Consider the following 16,698-nt stretch of genomic DNA (forward strand, 5'->3'; position numbering starts at 1 on the left):
GGCAAAAATGCACCATCGGCGAAGCTATTTCGCAGAACTAACCCTCGCGTGCCGCGCCTGCAACCACGGCGTTGCAGTCCTCCGTGCCACGCCCTCCGGCTCGGCGCGGCAGGCGTGCCAGCGTGGCCTGGCGGGCCCCGGTGCGCGGTAGTGCAACACCCCAGGCGAGGGCGCGGCACGTATACGTGCAACGCCGGCGCCGGTGGCGCGGCACTGGCGCACGCATAAGGCCGCCCAGGACCGCCCGACCCGGCCACTTCGTCCCTTTTCTGGTTGAGAGGAGTGGCGGCGGCTGCTAGGGTTTTCTCTCCCCCTCTTCTAATCCCCACCCAAACTTCACAGATCTGAGCCATTTCTCCGTGGATTTCGAACCCTCCAAGTTTCTAGAGGTGCTCTCCCTCATTTCTCTTGTTTTTGACCTATTGGATTCTTGTTTTTGTTGTTGCACATGCCGCAATCTTGGAATCCCTAGATATATGAATTGACCCAAATGTTATGAAATGTGTAGTTGTTTTGGCCTATTTTGGGCTCCTATGGTGTATATGATGCATTTTGCTTAAGATTGGTAGGTTAGGGTTAGTGCTATTGTTATGCTTTTGTTATGGTGTGTTATGATTAGGGTTAGGATTAATGTTGGCTTGGTGTATATAAAGCGGTGTGTTGTTATGTTTGTATATTTTAGGGATGGCGAGAATTGTCCATGTTCATCATGTGGACAAGGACTCTTTTTGAAAGGAAACATTGAGCCGGACCCGGATGAGGTTGACTTGGTGTTCGAGCGTAGCCCTAATTATGTAGAGGTCTTGGAACAAGTTAGGATTGATTTGAATTGGATGGACCCGAGTTATGTAGTTGAGTTGGAGGGAAGACATAATGCGGGGTTTGGAATGCATGTTCGTTGGAAGACAATGCGTATCAACTCGGAGCAACGTTGGGTTGCATACAAGGAGGTGGTGGCGGAATCACTAGATAAGGCTCTTGAGTTGTTCGCCACCAAAAAGGTTGATACAGCTTTGCACTTGGACTTGAACCGGCTTGCCTCCCCGTTGAATGGTACGAGTCATCAACCTTTTAACCAAGAGGAAATAAGCGAGCCTCGTTGTAATAATGAGGCAAATGATGAGGAGGAAGAAGATGGGAATGAGGTTGAGCTTCACGAGAACAATGTTGGAGATTTGGATAAGTATTATATCCAAGAGAATATGGACCGTGAGCTCCCGTATAGTCGATGCTATGCATCAGACTCGGATGATGATGGTCCCGATGAAGAAATTGATGAAGAGGGATTCACGGCCAAGGAGGCGGAAGCCCACGAGAAGGTATTGGGACGAGATCATCGGGTACCCTTGTTTCGTGATCTTAGTCTTGCGGATGAAGCCATAGTTGATGGCGGTATGGGTGTAGTGCTTGGACCGAGGCCTATTTCTCACCGTGATGATAATCACGCGATGAATGGGATTGCTTCCGGAATAAAGTTCTCAACATTGTTGGAGTTGAAGCATTGGCTTAAGGAGTACTCGGTGAAGCATCATCGTCCGGTACAAGGTGGTTCACTCGGACGTCAAGCAACGTTACACAGTTAAATGTGAGGAGGATGGATGCCCTTGGATTGTGCGTGCAAGACCATTGAAGGGAGGTCCCGATTGGCACATATCTAGTTGTGTATCAACTCACATGTGCCGAGGAATGAGGATGGATGGAAAAGATGCCAAGCACGAGCACCGACAACTTAAATCTGAGTTCATCGCATATAGGCTTTCGAACTCCATCTCATCACTTCCAACAATGAGCATCAAGAGTGTGCGAGGAGCTTGTGCAAGCTATCTTCAACTACGAGGTGAAGTACGGAAAGGCATGGAAGGCGAAGCAAGCCGCGTTCAAGATGTTGTATGGTGATTGGGAGGAAGCATATAACCGACTCCCTAGGTTGTTAGGAGCGATGGCCGCCGCTAACCCGGGCATGGTTCATGTGGTTGAACCGTATGGCAATAAGACAAGGATTTACAACGGGAAGAAGGTTCGAGTATTTGGCTGTGCATTTTGGGCATTTCAGCAATGCGTGAGAGCTTTTGAACATTGCAGGCCTATCATCTGCGTCGATGGTACCTTCTTGACCGGACAATTCAAGGGCACTCTCTTGGTTGCAATAGCAAATGATGGACAAAACCGGTTGGTTCCTTTGGCCTTTGCTTTGGTTGAAGTGGAGAACAATGATAATTGGGAGTGGTTCTTCCATATTTTGAGAACGAAGGTATTGCCAACCCACAGAGAAACATGTGTCATCTCGGATCGTCATCAAGGAATCCTCAATGCGGTGATGATTGACATTCCCGGTTATGCTCCTTTGCACCATCGATGGTGCATGAGACATTTTTGTGCAAACTTCTATAGGGCTTGTGGGAGCAAGGAGTTGGCGGATGATCTCTAAGATTGTTGTCTAGCTTACACGGACCGACGTTTCGCAAACTTGTACAACAGATTGCTTGCTAACAAAAAACTCAATCCTGGAGGTCTCGAGTTTCTCGATAGGCACATTCAAGATGTGCCTAAGTGGGCACGAGCATATGATGAGGGAGGACGGAGGTATGGTCATATGACAAGCAACTTGGCAGAATGTTTTAACAAGGTGTTGAAAGGTGTCTGTGCATTGCCGGTGACTGGCAATAGTGAGATATACATTCGACAAGATGAATACGTATTTCCTGAAGTACTCTGATGAAACTGACATGCAAATTGCTGGAACGTTCAAGAAGAACAAGCACAAGTACAAGTACCCACCAAAGATTGACGAGTGGATGGAATTTCAGTCGCGTAAGGCGGACTCCCAAGTTGCCACACTGTTTGATAATGATGAGCTCATTTACCAAGTTGACGAGCCAGGAGGAACCACAGGTGACGGTGTCCAACACGGTGGCCGAGCATTCAAAGTCTCACTTAAGATTTGTGATTGCACATGTGGAAGACCATTGTTGCTTCATCTCGCGTGCTCCCATTTGCTAACGGCTGCTCGCACGCGACATGTGGACTACAACCACCCGCTCACCGTCAGAGAGTCCGAGTTCTCTATGGAGACCATCAAGAAGACATGGGAACCTAGATTCCACCCATACCTTGACCGGTCGCAATGGTCGGAGTATCATGGAGTTCAACTATGGCCCGATCAGAGTGGAAAGTGGTTAGACGCGGAAGACGCAGAACTAAGCGTTTTAGGAGCGACATGGATGGTTGGGGCCGTGGTGGTGCACGAGAATGGGGAGCGGACCAATTCCAAGAGCCCCGTGAGAGAGCTCGTTGTGGCACGTGCAATGGTGAAGGACACAATGCACGGAAATGTGAACAAAGAAAGAGAGCCAAGGGAAATGAAGCTAACAATAGCCAACCAAGAAGTAGCCAACAAACAAGCACTAGCCAACCAAGAAGTAGCCATCAAGCTAGCACTAGCCAACCAAGAAGTAGCCACCAAGCAAGCACTAGCCAACCAAGAAGTAGCCAACAAACAAGCACTAGCCGACCTCACAGTAGCCAACAAGGTAGCACTAGCCAACCAAGAAGTAGCCAACCAAGAAGGAACCAACTTGGTCTTAGAAGACGACGTGGCGGTGTTAATCCGAATAGTATGATAGGATACCTACAAGGACCAAATCCGTATGTGTATCCATTTTGTTGCTCTAAATTTCCTCTTTATATTGCTCTATACAATTCTTAATTGTTGTTACTAACTTTCCTATATTTCATTATTTGCAGGTATGTCTTCTCAGCCCAACAAGGGCAAGGGGGTGTGGGAGGAGGCCAATGATGGGGAAGATGAGAAGCTGGGAGTGTGGGAGGAGGCTGTGAGGAGGGTGAGGGAGCAGGACGCGGCGGAGTGTGAGAGGCAAAGGCGTGAGGAGGAAGAAGCGAAGTGGCAGGAAAAGGAGCGTGGGAGACTTGAGTATTACGAACGGCTAAGGCTTGAGGAGAAGAGGCACAAAGATGCGGCAAAAGAACGTCAAAGGAAGGCGGAGGAAAACTGGAAAAAGGAGTGTGCACGTATGAAGATAATAAGGGCGAGGGAGAATAGGCAAATGATGGACCGGTTGGCACATGAGGCGGAGGTCATAAGGAAGGAAAGAGCTGAAGAAGAAGAGATGAAGAGCATGGAGAGCCGGGTGTTCTTCGACTCCGTGGTTCAACTCGCTCGCGATTTGAGGGAAAAAGAAGAACTAGAGGAAGAAATGAGGAAGAGGAAGAGGAGTGGGCAAGGAGCCTTCCCGACGCAGTAAATCAATTGCGTTTTTCATGTCTCGCCGCGTGTTTCGAACCTTGATGTGTTGCTGTGTAATTCGAACCTCCATGTGTTATCTTAAAATTTCAACCTCGGTGTGATGTATTAAAATTTGAACCTCCATGTGTTGTCTTCCAATTTGAACCTCCATGTGTCTTACAATTTGAAATTCGATGTGTTGTGTATATTGTGTGTTAAAAAGGAAGAGGGCACAGCTGTCTAAAAAGGAAGAGATACAGCAGGGGTGTGAAGTTAACAGAGAGGGGTGCCGCGCCACTAACAGCAGCGTTGCACAAAGGGGTGCCGCGCCATAGCCCGTGGCGCTGCAGAGTTGCCACGCCCCGCTCCCTGGCGCTGCAGCTGTGCGTGCGAAGCCTGGCGCGGCTGTGTTAACCGAGAGGCGTGCAACGCCGCCGGCAATGGCGTTGCTCAAGTCGATGCCGCGCCACTGGCCACGGCGTTGCAGACCTGCCCCGCCCCGGTTCCTGTCGCTGCAGCAACGCGTGCCAAGCCTGGCGCGGCTGTTTGGATGGAAGTTAACCGCCAGGCTTGCAACGCCGCAGGCCATGGTGTTGCTCAAGTCGATGCCGCGCCGCAGGCGACGGCGTTGCAGATCTGCCACGCCACGCTGCCTGGCGTTGCAGCAACGCGTGCCAAGCCAGGCGCGGCTCTGTTGACAGAAAAAGTAACAGAGAGTGCTGCCGCGCCACCGTGGGCGGCGCCGCACTGATGGCTGCCACGCCATCGTCCCCGGCGCGGCACAACATAACTTGAGCAAAAAATTGGGTCCATCGGGACACGGTACAAGCCAAACATTTTTTACTACAACAACACAAGCCAAAGCCACGAGCAAAAAAATATAGATCCACACGAGATTCCAACAATTGCTAGATAGTCATTGTAGTTTCATAATGCATAACAACGGCCATATTCTTGCATACCAACAAATAGAACAAGTTCTTCTAGATAGTCAAGTTCTTACAACAACAACTAGCACCACAAAGGCCATATTCGTGCATACCAACAAAGAACATCTAATTCCTTGCACGCTTGGTCTTGCCTCCCCTCCTAGGCGGAATCTTCTGACGTGGCTCCATGTGCTCTTCTTCATCAGACTCGATGACGGCTTTCTTCCTCGCCTTCCTTGCGGCCGGAGCCTTTGCGTATGCGTTCGGTGTGTACCTATCTTGTCGTTCCTTTCGAGGCTTCAACTTGTACGCGGACCTTTTTTCTTCACATACTTGCCCAATGGCACGTCTTCATCATCCTCATCCACCTCATGTTCACTTCCCGCCTTCAAATAGAACAAGCAATGAATGGACAACTAAAGCAAGTTGGAACACATGGTTACAGTGGCGATGTAATACCTCATCGGAAACCTCCTCGTCACGGGCAGTAGAGTTGGAGTTGTTCGCATCATCTTGGTCGGAGGGCGAGGCAGACCTTGATTGGGACGGCGTCATTATCTCAGGATCACGACAACCAAGTAGGTTCGACAACCGACGTAGCTTCTGGCCCTGGCGCTGAAAAACCAGCAAATGGTCAAAACATGTGGATATTAAAGATGCAAAGAGCAACTAGAGTATCATTCTATGGACGAACCTTCACAAATTCTCGAAATGAACTCTCGCCCTTCTCACCATGTGGAAACGACTCCAAAGCGGTCTCATGCTCAACTGCTTGCTTCTGGATCTCCGTACGCTGTGATGCAAACAAATGACCTCATCGAAGAGAAATGCAAAAAAGTTCCATAGTGAAAGGACAAACAGAAAGTAAGATATGTTACCACAAAGTTCAGCATTGGAGCAAAAGAGGTTTGGCGCCCTTCCCTAACAAGCTTGTTGTACTTCAGGGTGGCAATATCGTCGAATATCAAGGGCTCTTCCAAAATCTCATGCCCATAAGCGTCCGGAAGGATCTGAACACGGGTGTTGTCAAGAAACCAACGGAGGTACTGGTTGAAAGCATCCTCGCTATGTTCTTCATATTGGATTCCTTTCGCTTTCTTCTGTTCCTCCACTCGCATGACGAATTTCTTCACATGCTTCTTATGAATGTTGTGCCAATCCGTCTTCTTGCTCCTCCTCCTATCAAAGCTGCGAATGGAGAAACCCATGTCAATGATGCGAATGGAAAATACAAAAAGAGCTAGAAAGGAGGTCTCACCCGTGAAGTACTATACTCGTGTCCTTCCATTCAGGCGGGCAAGGCTGAAGTAATCCAAATTGTCTCATAACCCGTTGTGGCATATGATGCTCAACGGCCCACATGCATACCAAGGGACAATGCATATACCAAAGATGAGCTTCCGCCATGCAAGCCGGGTTAAGTGTGAATGTTGAAGCGTTACCAAGCGCCGATCGAGGACCATATGGCTCCCATTCCACCTAGATTGTATCACAATGATGTCAAAAAGAAAGTTACAAAAACACCGTGCATTGGACTTATGGGATGAAAATATTCACCTGCTCCGGTGTTAAGTTATCAAACTCATTGGTGTAGGTCTGATAGGCCGCTATTGGGTCTCCACTGAACTCGGAGACAATGTCCCACTGATAAGCCCAAGTGGGTCGCCGCAACGGGTTGCCGTGATCATTGTAATTCTTGTAATCGAGAACACGAGGCCTTCCGACGAGGGAAGCGCTCCCAGCTCCAAATTGATAGAAGAATCAACGAACCACCAATGCAAGCGTCCTTACCGATCCTGCAACAAGCTTCGTCCAACTACACAAAAAAGGGAACAAATATTAGTCTTCTCCAAAATGGAGATGTAATGTAGAAATGGGTTAGGGTTGATACAAGTGATTACACGACGGTACAAGAAGGCCAATGCCGCCGAACCCCAACTCCATTTAGTCTCCATTTTGGTTAACGCCTTCAACCGGTGCCACCGAGCGGTATTCCCACTGCGGTCGGGAAATAGAGTTCTCGTGATAACATACCACACATACACACGTGCGTACAGCTTAATCACATCACGGCTGGCTCCCTCCGGGCATGTCTTGAAGTTCTGTGAGATCCAAGTGAAAGTAGCCCCGGCAGAGACCCTTAATTTCTCACCCCTCTTGTTTATAATCTCATCAGGAGCCTTGCCAATAAGGTCAAACATCTTGCCACGCCAGTCTTCACAAGATGTGTCGATACATAGTGGCTTCCCCTCAATGGGGAGTGCAAGTATCATCGACATGTCCTATAAAGTCACGGTCATCTCACCGGTTCGGAGGTGAAAACTATGCGTCTCCGGTCTCCACCGATCAACAAGAGCAGTGATGGCGGAAGGGTTCATGCTCGGTGTCCGCCGGGTCACCATATGGATGAATGGAAGTAGACCTAGCGGCTCGATGTACTCCGTGTACCGCTCATCGTATGGCATCTTCTGTAAGGACGAGGCCTCGTGACACCTAAGTCGGAGGGGTCCAAAGACCTACACAAATAGAAGCCTCGTTATTACATATGCATATAGCATTGGAAAACAATATGTACCACTAGGTTTATTTCTATTAACTGCTTCTTCTCGGACATTAAGTACGCACGGTGTCTAGTATCGTAGTGAGGTTCGAGAAGCGACATCCTACACATATGTGAGCAATAGTAACAACATAAGAGCTAATATGTGAGCAAATGTGACAAAATATAATATAATATGTGACCATGTCACTACAAAATCTAGCACACAAGACCCAAACAATATTAACACAAATGCTATTCACATCCTACAAGATTAAAAATGGGTATAAATTTCTAGATATCTTGATGAACTAGGGTTTCCCAAAAGCGATATGTGAGCATTTGACTTCAAAATCTAGGCCACAAAAAAACTAAACAATAGTCACACCTCTTGTTACCATGCTACAATATTGGTTTCTAGAACTATTGATGAACTAGGTTGCCAAATTTCTACACATTTTCGAATAAAAGAGATGGGGATTGAGAGGGAAAATACCTTGGAGATAGGTGGGGAGCAAGATCCCGGATTGGAGGAGGGAGAGAGGGTGGGTTGGAGGAGGGACAGAGGGGACAGCAGCCGCCGCCGCCGACGCCGCCGCCTGGTGCCTCCCGCGCCGCCTGGAGCCTCCCGAGTCAGGAACCCTAGCGAAAAGGGACGAAGTGGCCGGGTCGGGCGGGCCTGGGCGGCCTTATGCGTGCGCCAGTGCCGCGCCACCGGCGCCGGCGTTGCACGTATACGTGCCGCGCCCTAGCCCGGGGCGTTGCTCTACCGCGCACCGGGGCCCGCCAGGCCACGCTGGCACGCCTGCCGCGCCGAGCCGGAGGGCGTGGCACAGCGGACTGCAACACCGTGGTTGCAGGCGCGACACTCGAGGGTTAGTTTCGTGAAATAGTTTCGCCGATGGTGCATTTTTGCCATTCCTTTCGCCCAAGGGTTATTTTTGTCGAATTTGCCGAACGCACACACAACAACACGCCTCGCTCCCCGGAAACCCAACGCATCCACTGGCCGCTGGCCACCAAGGTTGACTGCCTGACTGGGTTGCACGCACGTGGAAGCCACCGCTCCAAACCTGAACCTGAGACTAGTCATAGTGGGAAGTAACATAGAGTAGTAACATGCACATGGGGAAATACAAAGGAGCTCTCGGGTGCAACGCAACCCCATACTTGGAAAAATTAAAAAAAAATTAAAAAAAGTTTTAAAAAATTTAAATTTTTTTGGAAATCAAAGATGATCAGGTATTGTACCTGAAACAAAATATTTTCCTAGGAAATTACTTTTATTGTATCCTGGGTAAAAAAAATAAACTCGAAATGCCCCATGACCAGGTACTATTCACTTTATTTTTGTCATAATTTTGTCTTTTTTGCCCTGGAGTCCATGGGAATCATTTCGTGTCCAAACATTTTTTTTACGAATACAAACTTGATCATCTTTTATTTCCAGGAAGATTCAATTTTTTTTGACTTATTTAAATTATTATAATTTTTTTGGTCTATGGGGGTGCGTTGCACCCGAGAGCCATAAGTCCGTTTCGCATGCACATGTTACTACTCTATGTTACTATCTTCATAGTGGGAAGTAACATCAAAGTAGTATATCATATATGTCTTCATTAATTAGCTTATAGACTCATTGTATCTTGAGAAGTGTGATGTTACACTAACTAGCTATGTTACTCCATCCTCTTCTCTCCTCATTAACTCACTGCCACATAAGCAAATTTGCTGAGTTGAACATTTAGTTACTAGTGAAGTTACTCCCACTATGAGTAGTCTGAACCAAACCAAAAGGGGTTTAAAAAGCGAGGGCAGCACCAGCCAACAACAGGCGAGCAGCTTTGGAAATGGATCGTCGTCCCTCCGCTTTTCCCCACCGGAGCAGCTGTCTCTCCCGAAACGCACCGATGGATCCCGACTGGACGACGGGCCTCTTCTTCAAAAACCGCGCGACTGTTATTTTTTTTCGTTAGTTGTACTCAGTTTTCCCCAGTCCCTTAGTTTTTCCTCAGTTTTTCCCTCCTCTAGTTTGAAACACGCACAAGTGCTGGAACGGCCGGTAGCCGTCAGGTCAGAGGCCTTGAACGTTAGTCTGACCGGGTGGGGCCGCACAGAGGCAGCTCCTCTCTGACCGTCTCGTGCTGACGGGTAGGGTCAGGAGACACGTCAGAGCAGCCATCCATCTATCGCTGACGTGTGGGCCGTTTTATTTCATGATTTTATACGCGGTGCTGCCAATGACAAATGACCAGTGGGGTCGTATATTTTTCAGGAAAAGACATATATTGCCGCTCTGTGGGGCTGCCGCAGCCAATGACCAGTGGGGTCGTCTATTTATTTAGAGAAACTCATATATTGCCGCTCTGTGGGGCCTCCGCAGCCAATGACCAGTGGGGTCGTATATTTTTCAGGAAAAGACATATATTGCCGCTCTGTGGGGCTGCCGCAGCCAATGACCAGTGGAGTCGTCTATTTATTTAGAGAAAATCATATATTGCCGCTCTGTGGGGCCTCCGCAGCCAATGACCAGTGGGGTCGTCTATTTTTCAGGAAAAGACACATATTGTCGCTCTGTGGGGCTGCCGCAGCCAATGACCAGTGGGGTCATCTATTTATTTAGAGAAAATCATATATTGCCGCTCTGTGGGGCCTACGCAGCCAATGACCAGTGGGTCGTCTATTTTTCAGGAAAAGACACATATTGCCGCTCTGATATATGTCTTTAGAGAATATCATAGAGAGAAGCAACAAGTTCGCTAATTAATTATTCTTAAGCTAGACCGGAGAACCGCTGGCAGCTCGTTCCCCACCGTCGGACGGAGCAGCCATCGCCGGCGCGTCGTCGCGCCGCCGGCTCTGTCCCCCGGCGGCGTCGGACGGACTGCGGCGCTGCACGTCAACCACGGCTCTAGCACTTGTTTCGTCCGCACGCATTGTACCCACCGCAGGAAAGTCTGCCGCAAGCAGATCCGCCGCCCACGACGACCGGGATTTGTTCCGCGCACCAATTGGTATAGCTTGGTAAGACCTCCGCTTCTGCCTCCCCCGCCCCCTAATCGATTCGGTTCCCGTAATTTATTGGAGTTTGCGGGTACGAAATAGTCCTCAATGTCTGGTCGTAGCGGGTACACCGGCGAGGGTGGGGATTCGATCATGTCGTGGCCACGTTCTACTTCTCCTACCTCGTCGGAAGTGCAGGTATCTAGCTTCAGCTCTCTGTACTACCGTTGAATTTGAAGTGCCGCCATGGCCTGTTGGAGTGATTTCAGTTGTTCTTTTTTCCATTATTGTTACAGTTAGCCAGGCAAGCCGATGATCCATGGTACATTGCATACCAAGATGAATCAACCCGGTGGTGTAGCCGGAGGATGGATTTGGAGGAGAAGGTGGCCAATTTAGGTGATGAATTGGCCCGTAAAAACCTGATGATATTCGAGCTGAAGCGTATTGTGGAGGAAGAAAAGAAGAATTCAGAGCTTATTCGCAAGGAGAAGTTGAGAGTTGAGACAGATCTTGCCGTATTTGATCAAGTGGTAGAAAATCTAGAACATGAACTTAAAGTGATGGGAGAGGAGAAAAGTAGATCATCTCGTGCGGTTTTATTAGGTGTCATCCCTGTCCTAGCAGTTATGTGGTTACGGTAGACGATTTAGTATAGAATTGTTATTCGATAGATGGCTCTAACCACTCGTATTTTGTTGTGGCTCTAAGCACTGTATTTTGGCGTACAATTTCCTACTTGTGCTAAGTAATGCGCACGATAATTTTAGCATGCATGAAAATTTTATAAAAGTGAAGGGATCCCAAAAGTGAAAGCATGTACCAGCCTCCGGATCAAATACATATCAATATCTTCCCAATCAAGTTGGGATAGAATTCAAATCATACATACGGATGTACATGGACACATCAAGAACGTGGAGAAGCTTTTTTTGAGACGGAGGTAGTAGTTCGAACAATTTTATCCCAATTGGAAATTGAAAAATACAAATTTATCATAATTTATCCCAATTTGCGGCGTCGAACATGGCCGCGCAACGATGGGCAAGAAAGGCTGGGACGACGGGCGGCTGAGGGGTGGTCATCTGCGCCATCCGCCGTTGAAGCGATGTTATCGGCGATGGCTTCAATGTTCGTGGCATCGATGATCAGTGTCGGAACCGCCGCTGTCTTGGTGTACTTCATCAGCGACGGATCTGCGGAGGGCTGGATCGGCGGCTTTGCAGCGCGGTTGTAGACGATGGCTTCAATCGTCTTGGCATCGATCGCACTCTCGGCACCGGAAGTGAGACATCAACGGGCTCCGACATTGAAGGCTGGGTCACGCGCCGTCGAAGCGATGTTGTAGGCGATGGCTTCAATGTTCGTGGCATCGATGACCACTTGTTGGCACGGCCGCCGTCTTGGTGTTCTTCATCATTCAACAGATCTGAGAAGAGAAACGAAAGTGAGACAGAGAGAGACATTTCAACTATTTCTGACGGTTAGATCCTCACCGGCACTCTTAGATCCACGGCGCACGCACGGTTAGATCCGCGCCGCCGCACGCCGCCGCACGCCGCCGCACGCCGCCGCACGCATGGTTAGATCCGCGCCACCGCACGCACGGTTAGATCCGCGCCGCCGCACGCCACCGCACGCACGGTTAGATCCGCGCCACCGCACGCCGCCGCACGCACGGTTAGATCCGCGCCGCCGCACGCCGCCGCACGCACGGTTAGATCCGCGCCGCCGCGATCGCCGGAGTAAGAGAGGAAATACAAGAGAGGAAGATGCGACTGGAATATGCGACTGCCAGGGTTGGTAGGTATGTGCTCTGCTCTTGTCTCCGTATGCGTCCATCGTGGTAGAGAGAGATATACAGGCCGTCCGATCATAAATGATCGAACGGTGCAAGCGTTCGTTGAGCTTTCAACTAACCAAGATCCGTGTGACATACATCTCGACCAATCGAGAGATCAGCCGGTGAGTACAAGTTAGGAAAACTGAGTATAACTAAGAGGGGGAAAAGTGAGGAAATGTTTATCGGAAGGGCAAAACTGAGTAGGACTGAGTAAAACAAGTGGGCCCGGAGGGGGAAAGCTGAGTAACACTAAGTAAAACAGGGGCACCCAAATAATAAAGGGACTAAGGGAAATTGAAGCTTTTGGCATAAAAATTGTAAAATTGTGTTATTTGAACAATATATTACATTTTGGCCGACTAGATATTGTTTGCAATTCAAAGATACACAAGTGTGACGAATTTGGACTCATTTGGACAAATTTGTAAGCATAGTGGGTATTTGGGAGGTGTATTGAGCAGAAAGCCCTGCATCTTCATATCTAGTAGCTCATGGACTAGGAAGTTGTTTTGAAGCTTTTGGCATAAAAACTTCATATCTCTATATTTCCTTTCCATTATTATTTCTCTAGGTTGTAGGTAACATAACAAGGCTCCATGGGAAGGTTCCACCATGTTTTGAATTATTTTGAATTGAACCCTAAAACCCTAAAACCCTAAACCCTAGAGAAAATGATAAATGTGGCTTAAATGTGGCATACAAATTGTTCATACAAATTCAAATTGTTGAACACAAAGGCATCCCCAATACAAGTTGTTCATACAAATTCAAATTGTTCAACACAAAGGCATCCCCAATACAAAGGGAACCCCAATACAAAGGGAACCCCAATACAAATTGTTCAACACAAAGGGATCCCCAATACAAAGGGAACCCCAATAAAAATTGTTCATACAAATTCAAATTGTTCATAGAAATTTAAATTGTTCAACACAAAGGCATCCCCAATACAAAGGGAACCCCAATACAAATTGTTCAACACAAAGGGATCCCCAATACAAAGGGAACCCCAATACAAATTGTTCATACAAATTCAAATTAGTTGTTCAGAATAAAATCTTTCTCTTGCTCCTTGTGTGACTCGCTGGGGCCACCACCTTACTCCGGGTAACCCTACCAGGGATATTACCGGTGTCTACCTTCCTTTTGCCCTCTTTCTTGTTCTTCTTCTTCTGCGAAGCTTGTGCTTTTTCTTCTGCCATGTGCTCTTCGAAGTTAGCATCTATCAGGGCCTTACCACTTTCGAGGCAACGTCGATCATACTGTTCCCTCTCATTTGGACTCAACGGTTGAAGCCATTCTACATCCATCTGTTCCCTCTGCTCTCGATCCATTGGTTCAAGAAGCTCTACATCCATCTGTTCCCTCTGCTCTCGATCCATCGGTTCAATCTCCTCATGTTCAATTGCTGCTTCAATCTCCTCTGCATTTGCTGCTTCAATCTCCTCATGTTGAACTACTGCTTCAATCTCAAGTTGAATTGCTGCTTCATTCTCCTCTGCATTTGCTGCTCCCGCCTGATCTTCCATTCCAAAAGCTGGGTCAACTTCATTTTTACAAAGCCTAGCAATGTGTCCAGGGATTCCACAACGTTTGCACTTACGTTTTCGAATTGGTGCACCACCCTCTGCACTAGCTACGATCCTATTCTTCCTCGGCCTACCTGCCGGTCTAGTCAATACTTGGAGTGTACGGTTTGAAGCCTGGATCGACTTTCATCCATTGGTCTTTTCCCAACAAGGTAGGAACATTCATAGCATATGCAGCCCTAAATTTGGCAACAAAGAAATACTCTGACACATACTGATCAACTTCACCATCTTCACCCCCTATAACACTCATGAAAAACAATGCTTGTATGCAGGGTATCCCACGGATCTGCCATCCCCTACAATGGCATGTCCTATCAACCAAACTCACTGGATACCTCCCTGCCTGTTTTTACTGTCAGTGTAGGTTACATCAGCCTCCATTCCTTTTCTGACGCATTGCATCCTCAATTGTTTTTCCCTGTCATGCAAAGACTTAATCAAAGATGGGAGCATGAGATGGCCAGCATATTTTGTGGATGCAATTCTTTGACGCAGATCGATCTTTATCATAATCATCTGCCTAATCTTATCAAATATTTGCCACACAGCATAAGCCCTTTCAATGACTTGACCTTTGAATTGAAACTCTCCGCAAGGTTACTTGTTACATAGTCTACCTTGCAAATTTCATTGAATTGGCTTCTTGACCACACCCTACCATGATGTTCATCCAGGTACTCCTTCACCCCAGGTTTTTGTTTATACAACACATCCAAATGAAACGAGATGCTTCCTAGAGCTGCATGTGTATGAATCTGGCCATAGGTTGTCGGTAAAAACTTTACCCTTGAATTTCTTTGTAAAATTCGTACCAAGTGTCGCATACATTCCCTATGCTCCACTCCGGGGAATACCGCTTCTACCGCAGTCTCCAAACCTTTGCAAGCGTCTCGTGTGGATAACAAGTCCCGGTGGATGACCTATAAGGTCGCACAAATTCTGCAGAAACCAAGTCCAACTTTCCCGTGACTCAACCTCCAAAACCCCATAAGCAACAGGGAACATCCAATTATGTCCATCAACTCGCAGTAGCATCAACTAGCTGTCCTTTAAACCTGCCATGAAGAGCTGATGCATCCACGGCCAAATAAGGCCCGCAACCGTCCAAAAAGCCTTTCCGAAAAGCTTTGAAACAAACAAAAGCCCTTCTAAAACATTCCTTGTGCATTACCTTCCCGCTTTTCAATTTGTAGGACCTGTATGCTTGTCTATCGCTACAACACCGCTCGGACTAGCCATCTACACTTCAGCTTTGAAAGTGTAAAGCAACTGAAAGCTTTCATTCCATGGACCATTGATCTTGTCAAGAGCCATTTCCTTTGCATAGAACATCCTCATGTAAGGTACTTTCATTTTATACTTCTCAACCACCGTTTTTACGAGTGCTGTTGGACCAAGTGAAGGATTTTCTCTCAGCTAATCTAGGATTATATCTGCCAACCACCTAGTCTTCGCTAGCTTTGTTTTCAGCTCGGCTCTCCCCCTAGAGGTGGACACCTATGGATCTCCTTATTCTTCTTTATCTGAAACATAATGATAAGGGATGTCGGTAATAGATAACAAATTTTACACCGTGATCTAAATACACAACTGGTTGGCGTAGTACCTGAACCAAGCTGCTTCTGCGCATTGTGGATGCATGCAACCTAAACCTACACCTTAGGTATGGGCATTTAACTGTGAACCTACCTGGCTCACTTTTAATAACCTCATAATTATTCTTAGTGAGAATGTGATATGTAGTAATTGCATTACGGCAGTCCATCATCGTTTGAAACACGGTGCCTTCTGCAAGCTGGGGATCCTCCCTGTTCCACTCAATTGTTGGCAAGTCTTCACCTTCGTAATCGGCTAAAACGAGGTTGTCATCATTCTCATTCTTCTCTTCATCATCGAGTGTCATCAAATCCGGCACCAAAAGCAATATCTTCCATGTATTGATCCTCCATTGCCCTGCTATCGCATCGATCTACCAATTCAGGAAACATCAACTCATCCTCATCATCTTGAGGAGACTGATCCTCAATGTCCGCATCGTCCTCCACATTGACCGTACGAACGATCCGGCTACCACTAGCACCGGGGACGGATGGTGCTCGCTGTGGACCTACAAGGAGCGCCGCGGCGCACACTGGTAGAAGAGGCAGCAGCAGTACAGAGACATGATGCCCGACCACCTGATGATGCCCCAGCACCAGAGAGAGATGATGCCCGGCCCCAGTCCACATGGATACCAATTTTACCGAACCGGCAAGAAGCATTCAAAGCAAAAAAATAATTCCCAGATCGTCGTCGGAAATTAGTGGAACAAATCTTCCCTCCTTGTTGTGCAAATATTCGAAATGAACTGCGTCGTCAGAGCTCCAGCTGTACTTAGCGCAGATGTTAGCTTTCAAATTCCTCAACGAGATGGTGGTTGCAACCACCGCAGGGAGTAAAACCCATTCTTATAGCGTTTAGAATCACGCGTAAAGCTAGAATCCAGCCTAACCACCAGCCGAAAAGCCAGCGCTGGATCAATCCTATTCGAAAAGCAATGTAGTTAGTTG

At 47.7% G+C, this 16,698-nt stretch overlaps 1 protein-coding gene across 1 annotated transcript; it reads right to left on the bottom strand.

The window, feature by feature from the left end:
- Nucleotides 1-5,139: 5,139 nt before the first annotated feature.
- On the bottom strand, nt 5,140-7,451 carry LOC124650596. The gene is made up of 7 exons (XM_047190115.1): nt 7,220-7,451; nt 6,730-6,914; nt 6,431-6,651; nt 6,051-6,351; nt 5,867-5,965; nt 5,632-5,787; nt 5,140-5,558 (listed from the first exon to the last, which is right to left on the bottom strand). The coding sequence occupies exons 1-7, from the start codon at nt 7,449-7,451 to the stop codon at nt 5,472-5,474; spliced, it is 1,281 nt and encodes a 426-aa protein (XP_047046071.1). The 3' UTR covers nt 5,140-5,471.
- Between the last annotated feature and the right edge of the window lie 9,247 nt (nt 7,452-16,698).

Source organism: Lolium rigidum, chromosome 1 (genome assembly GCF_022539505.1).
Source record: "Lolium rigidum isolate FL_2022 chromosome 1, APGP_CSIRO_Lrig_0.1, whole genome shotgun sequence".
Taxonomy (NCBI): domain Eukaryota; kingdom Viridiplantae; phylum Streptophyta; class Magnoliopsida; order Poales; family Poaceae; genus Lolium; species Lolium rigidum.

Coding starts and splice junctions, on each gene's coding strand:
- LOC124650596 (XM_047190115.1), bottom strand. CDS start 7,451: ATGTCGATGATACTTGCACTCCCCATTGAGGGGAAGCCACTATGTATC. Junction 5,966..6,050: donor CTCCAATGCTGAACTTTGTG/GTAACATATCTT, acceptor TTTGCATCACAG/CGTACGGAGATCCAGAAGCA. Junction 5,788..5,866: donor CATTTCGAGAATTTGTGAAG/GTTCGTCCATAG, acceptor CTGGTTTTTCAG/CGCCAGGGCCAGAAGCTACG.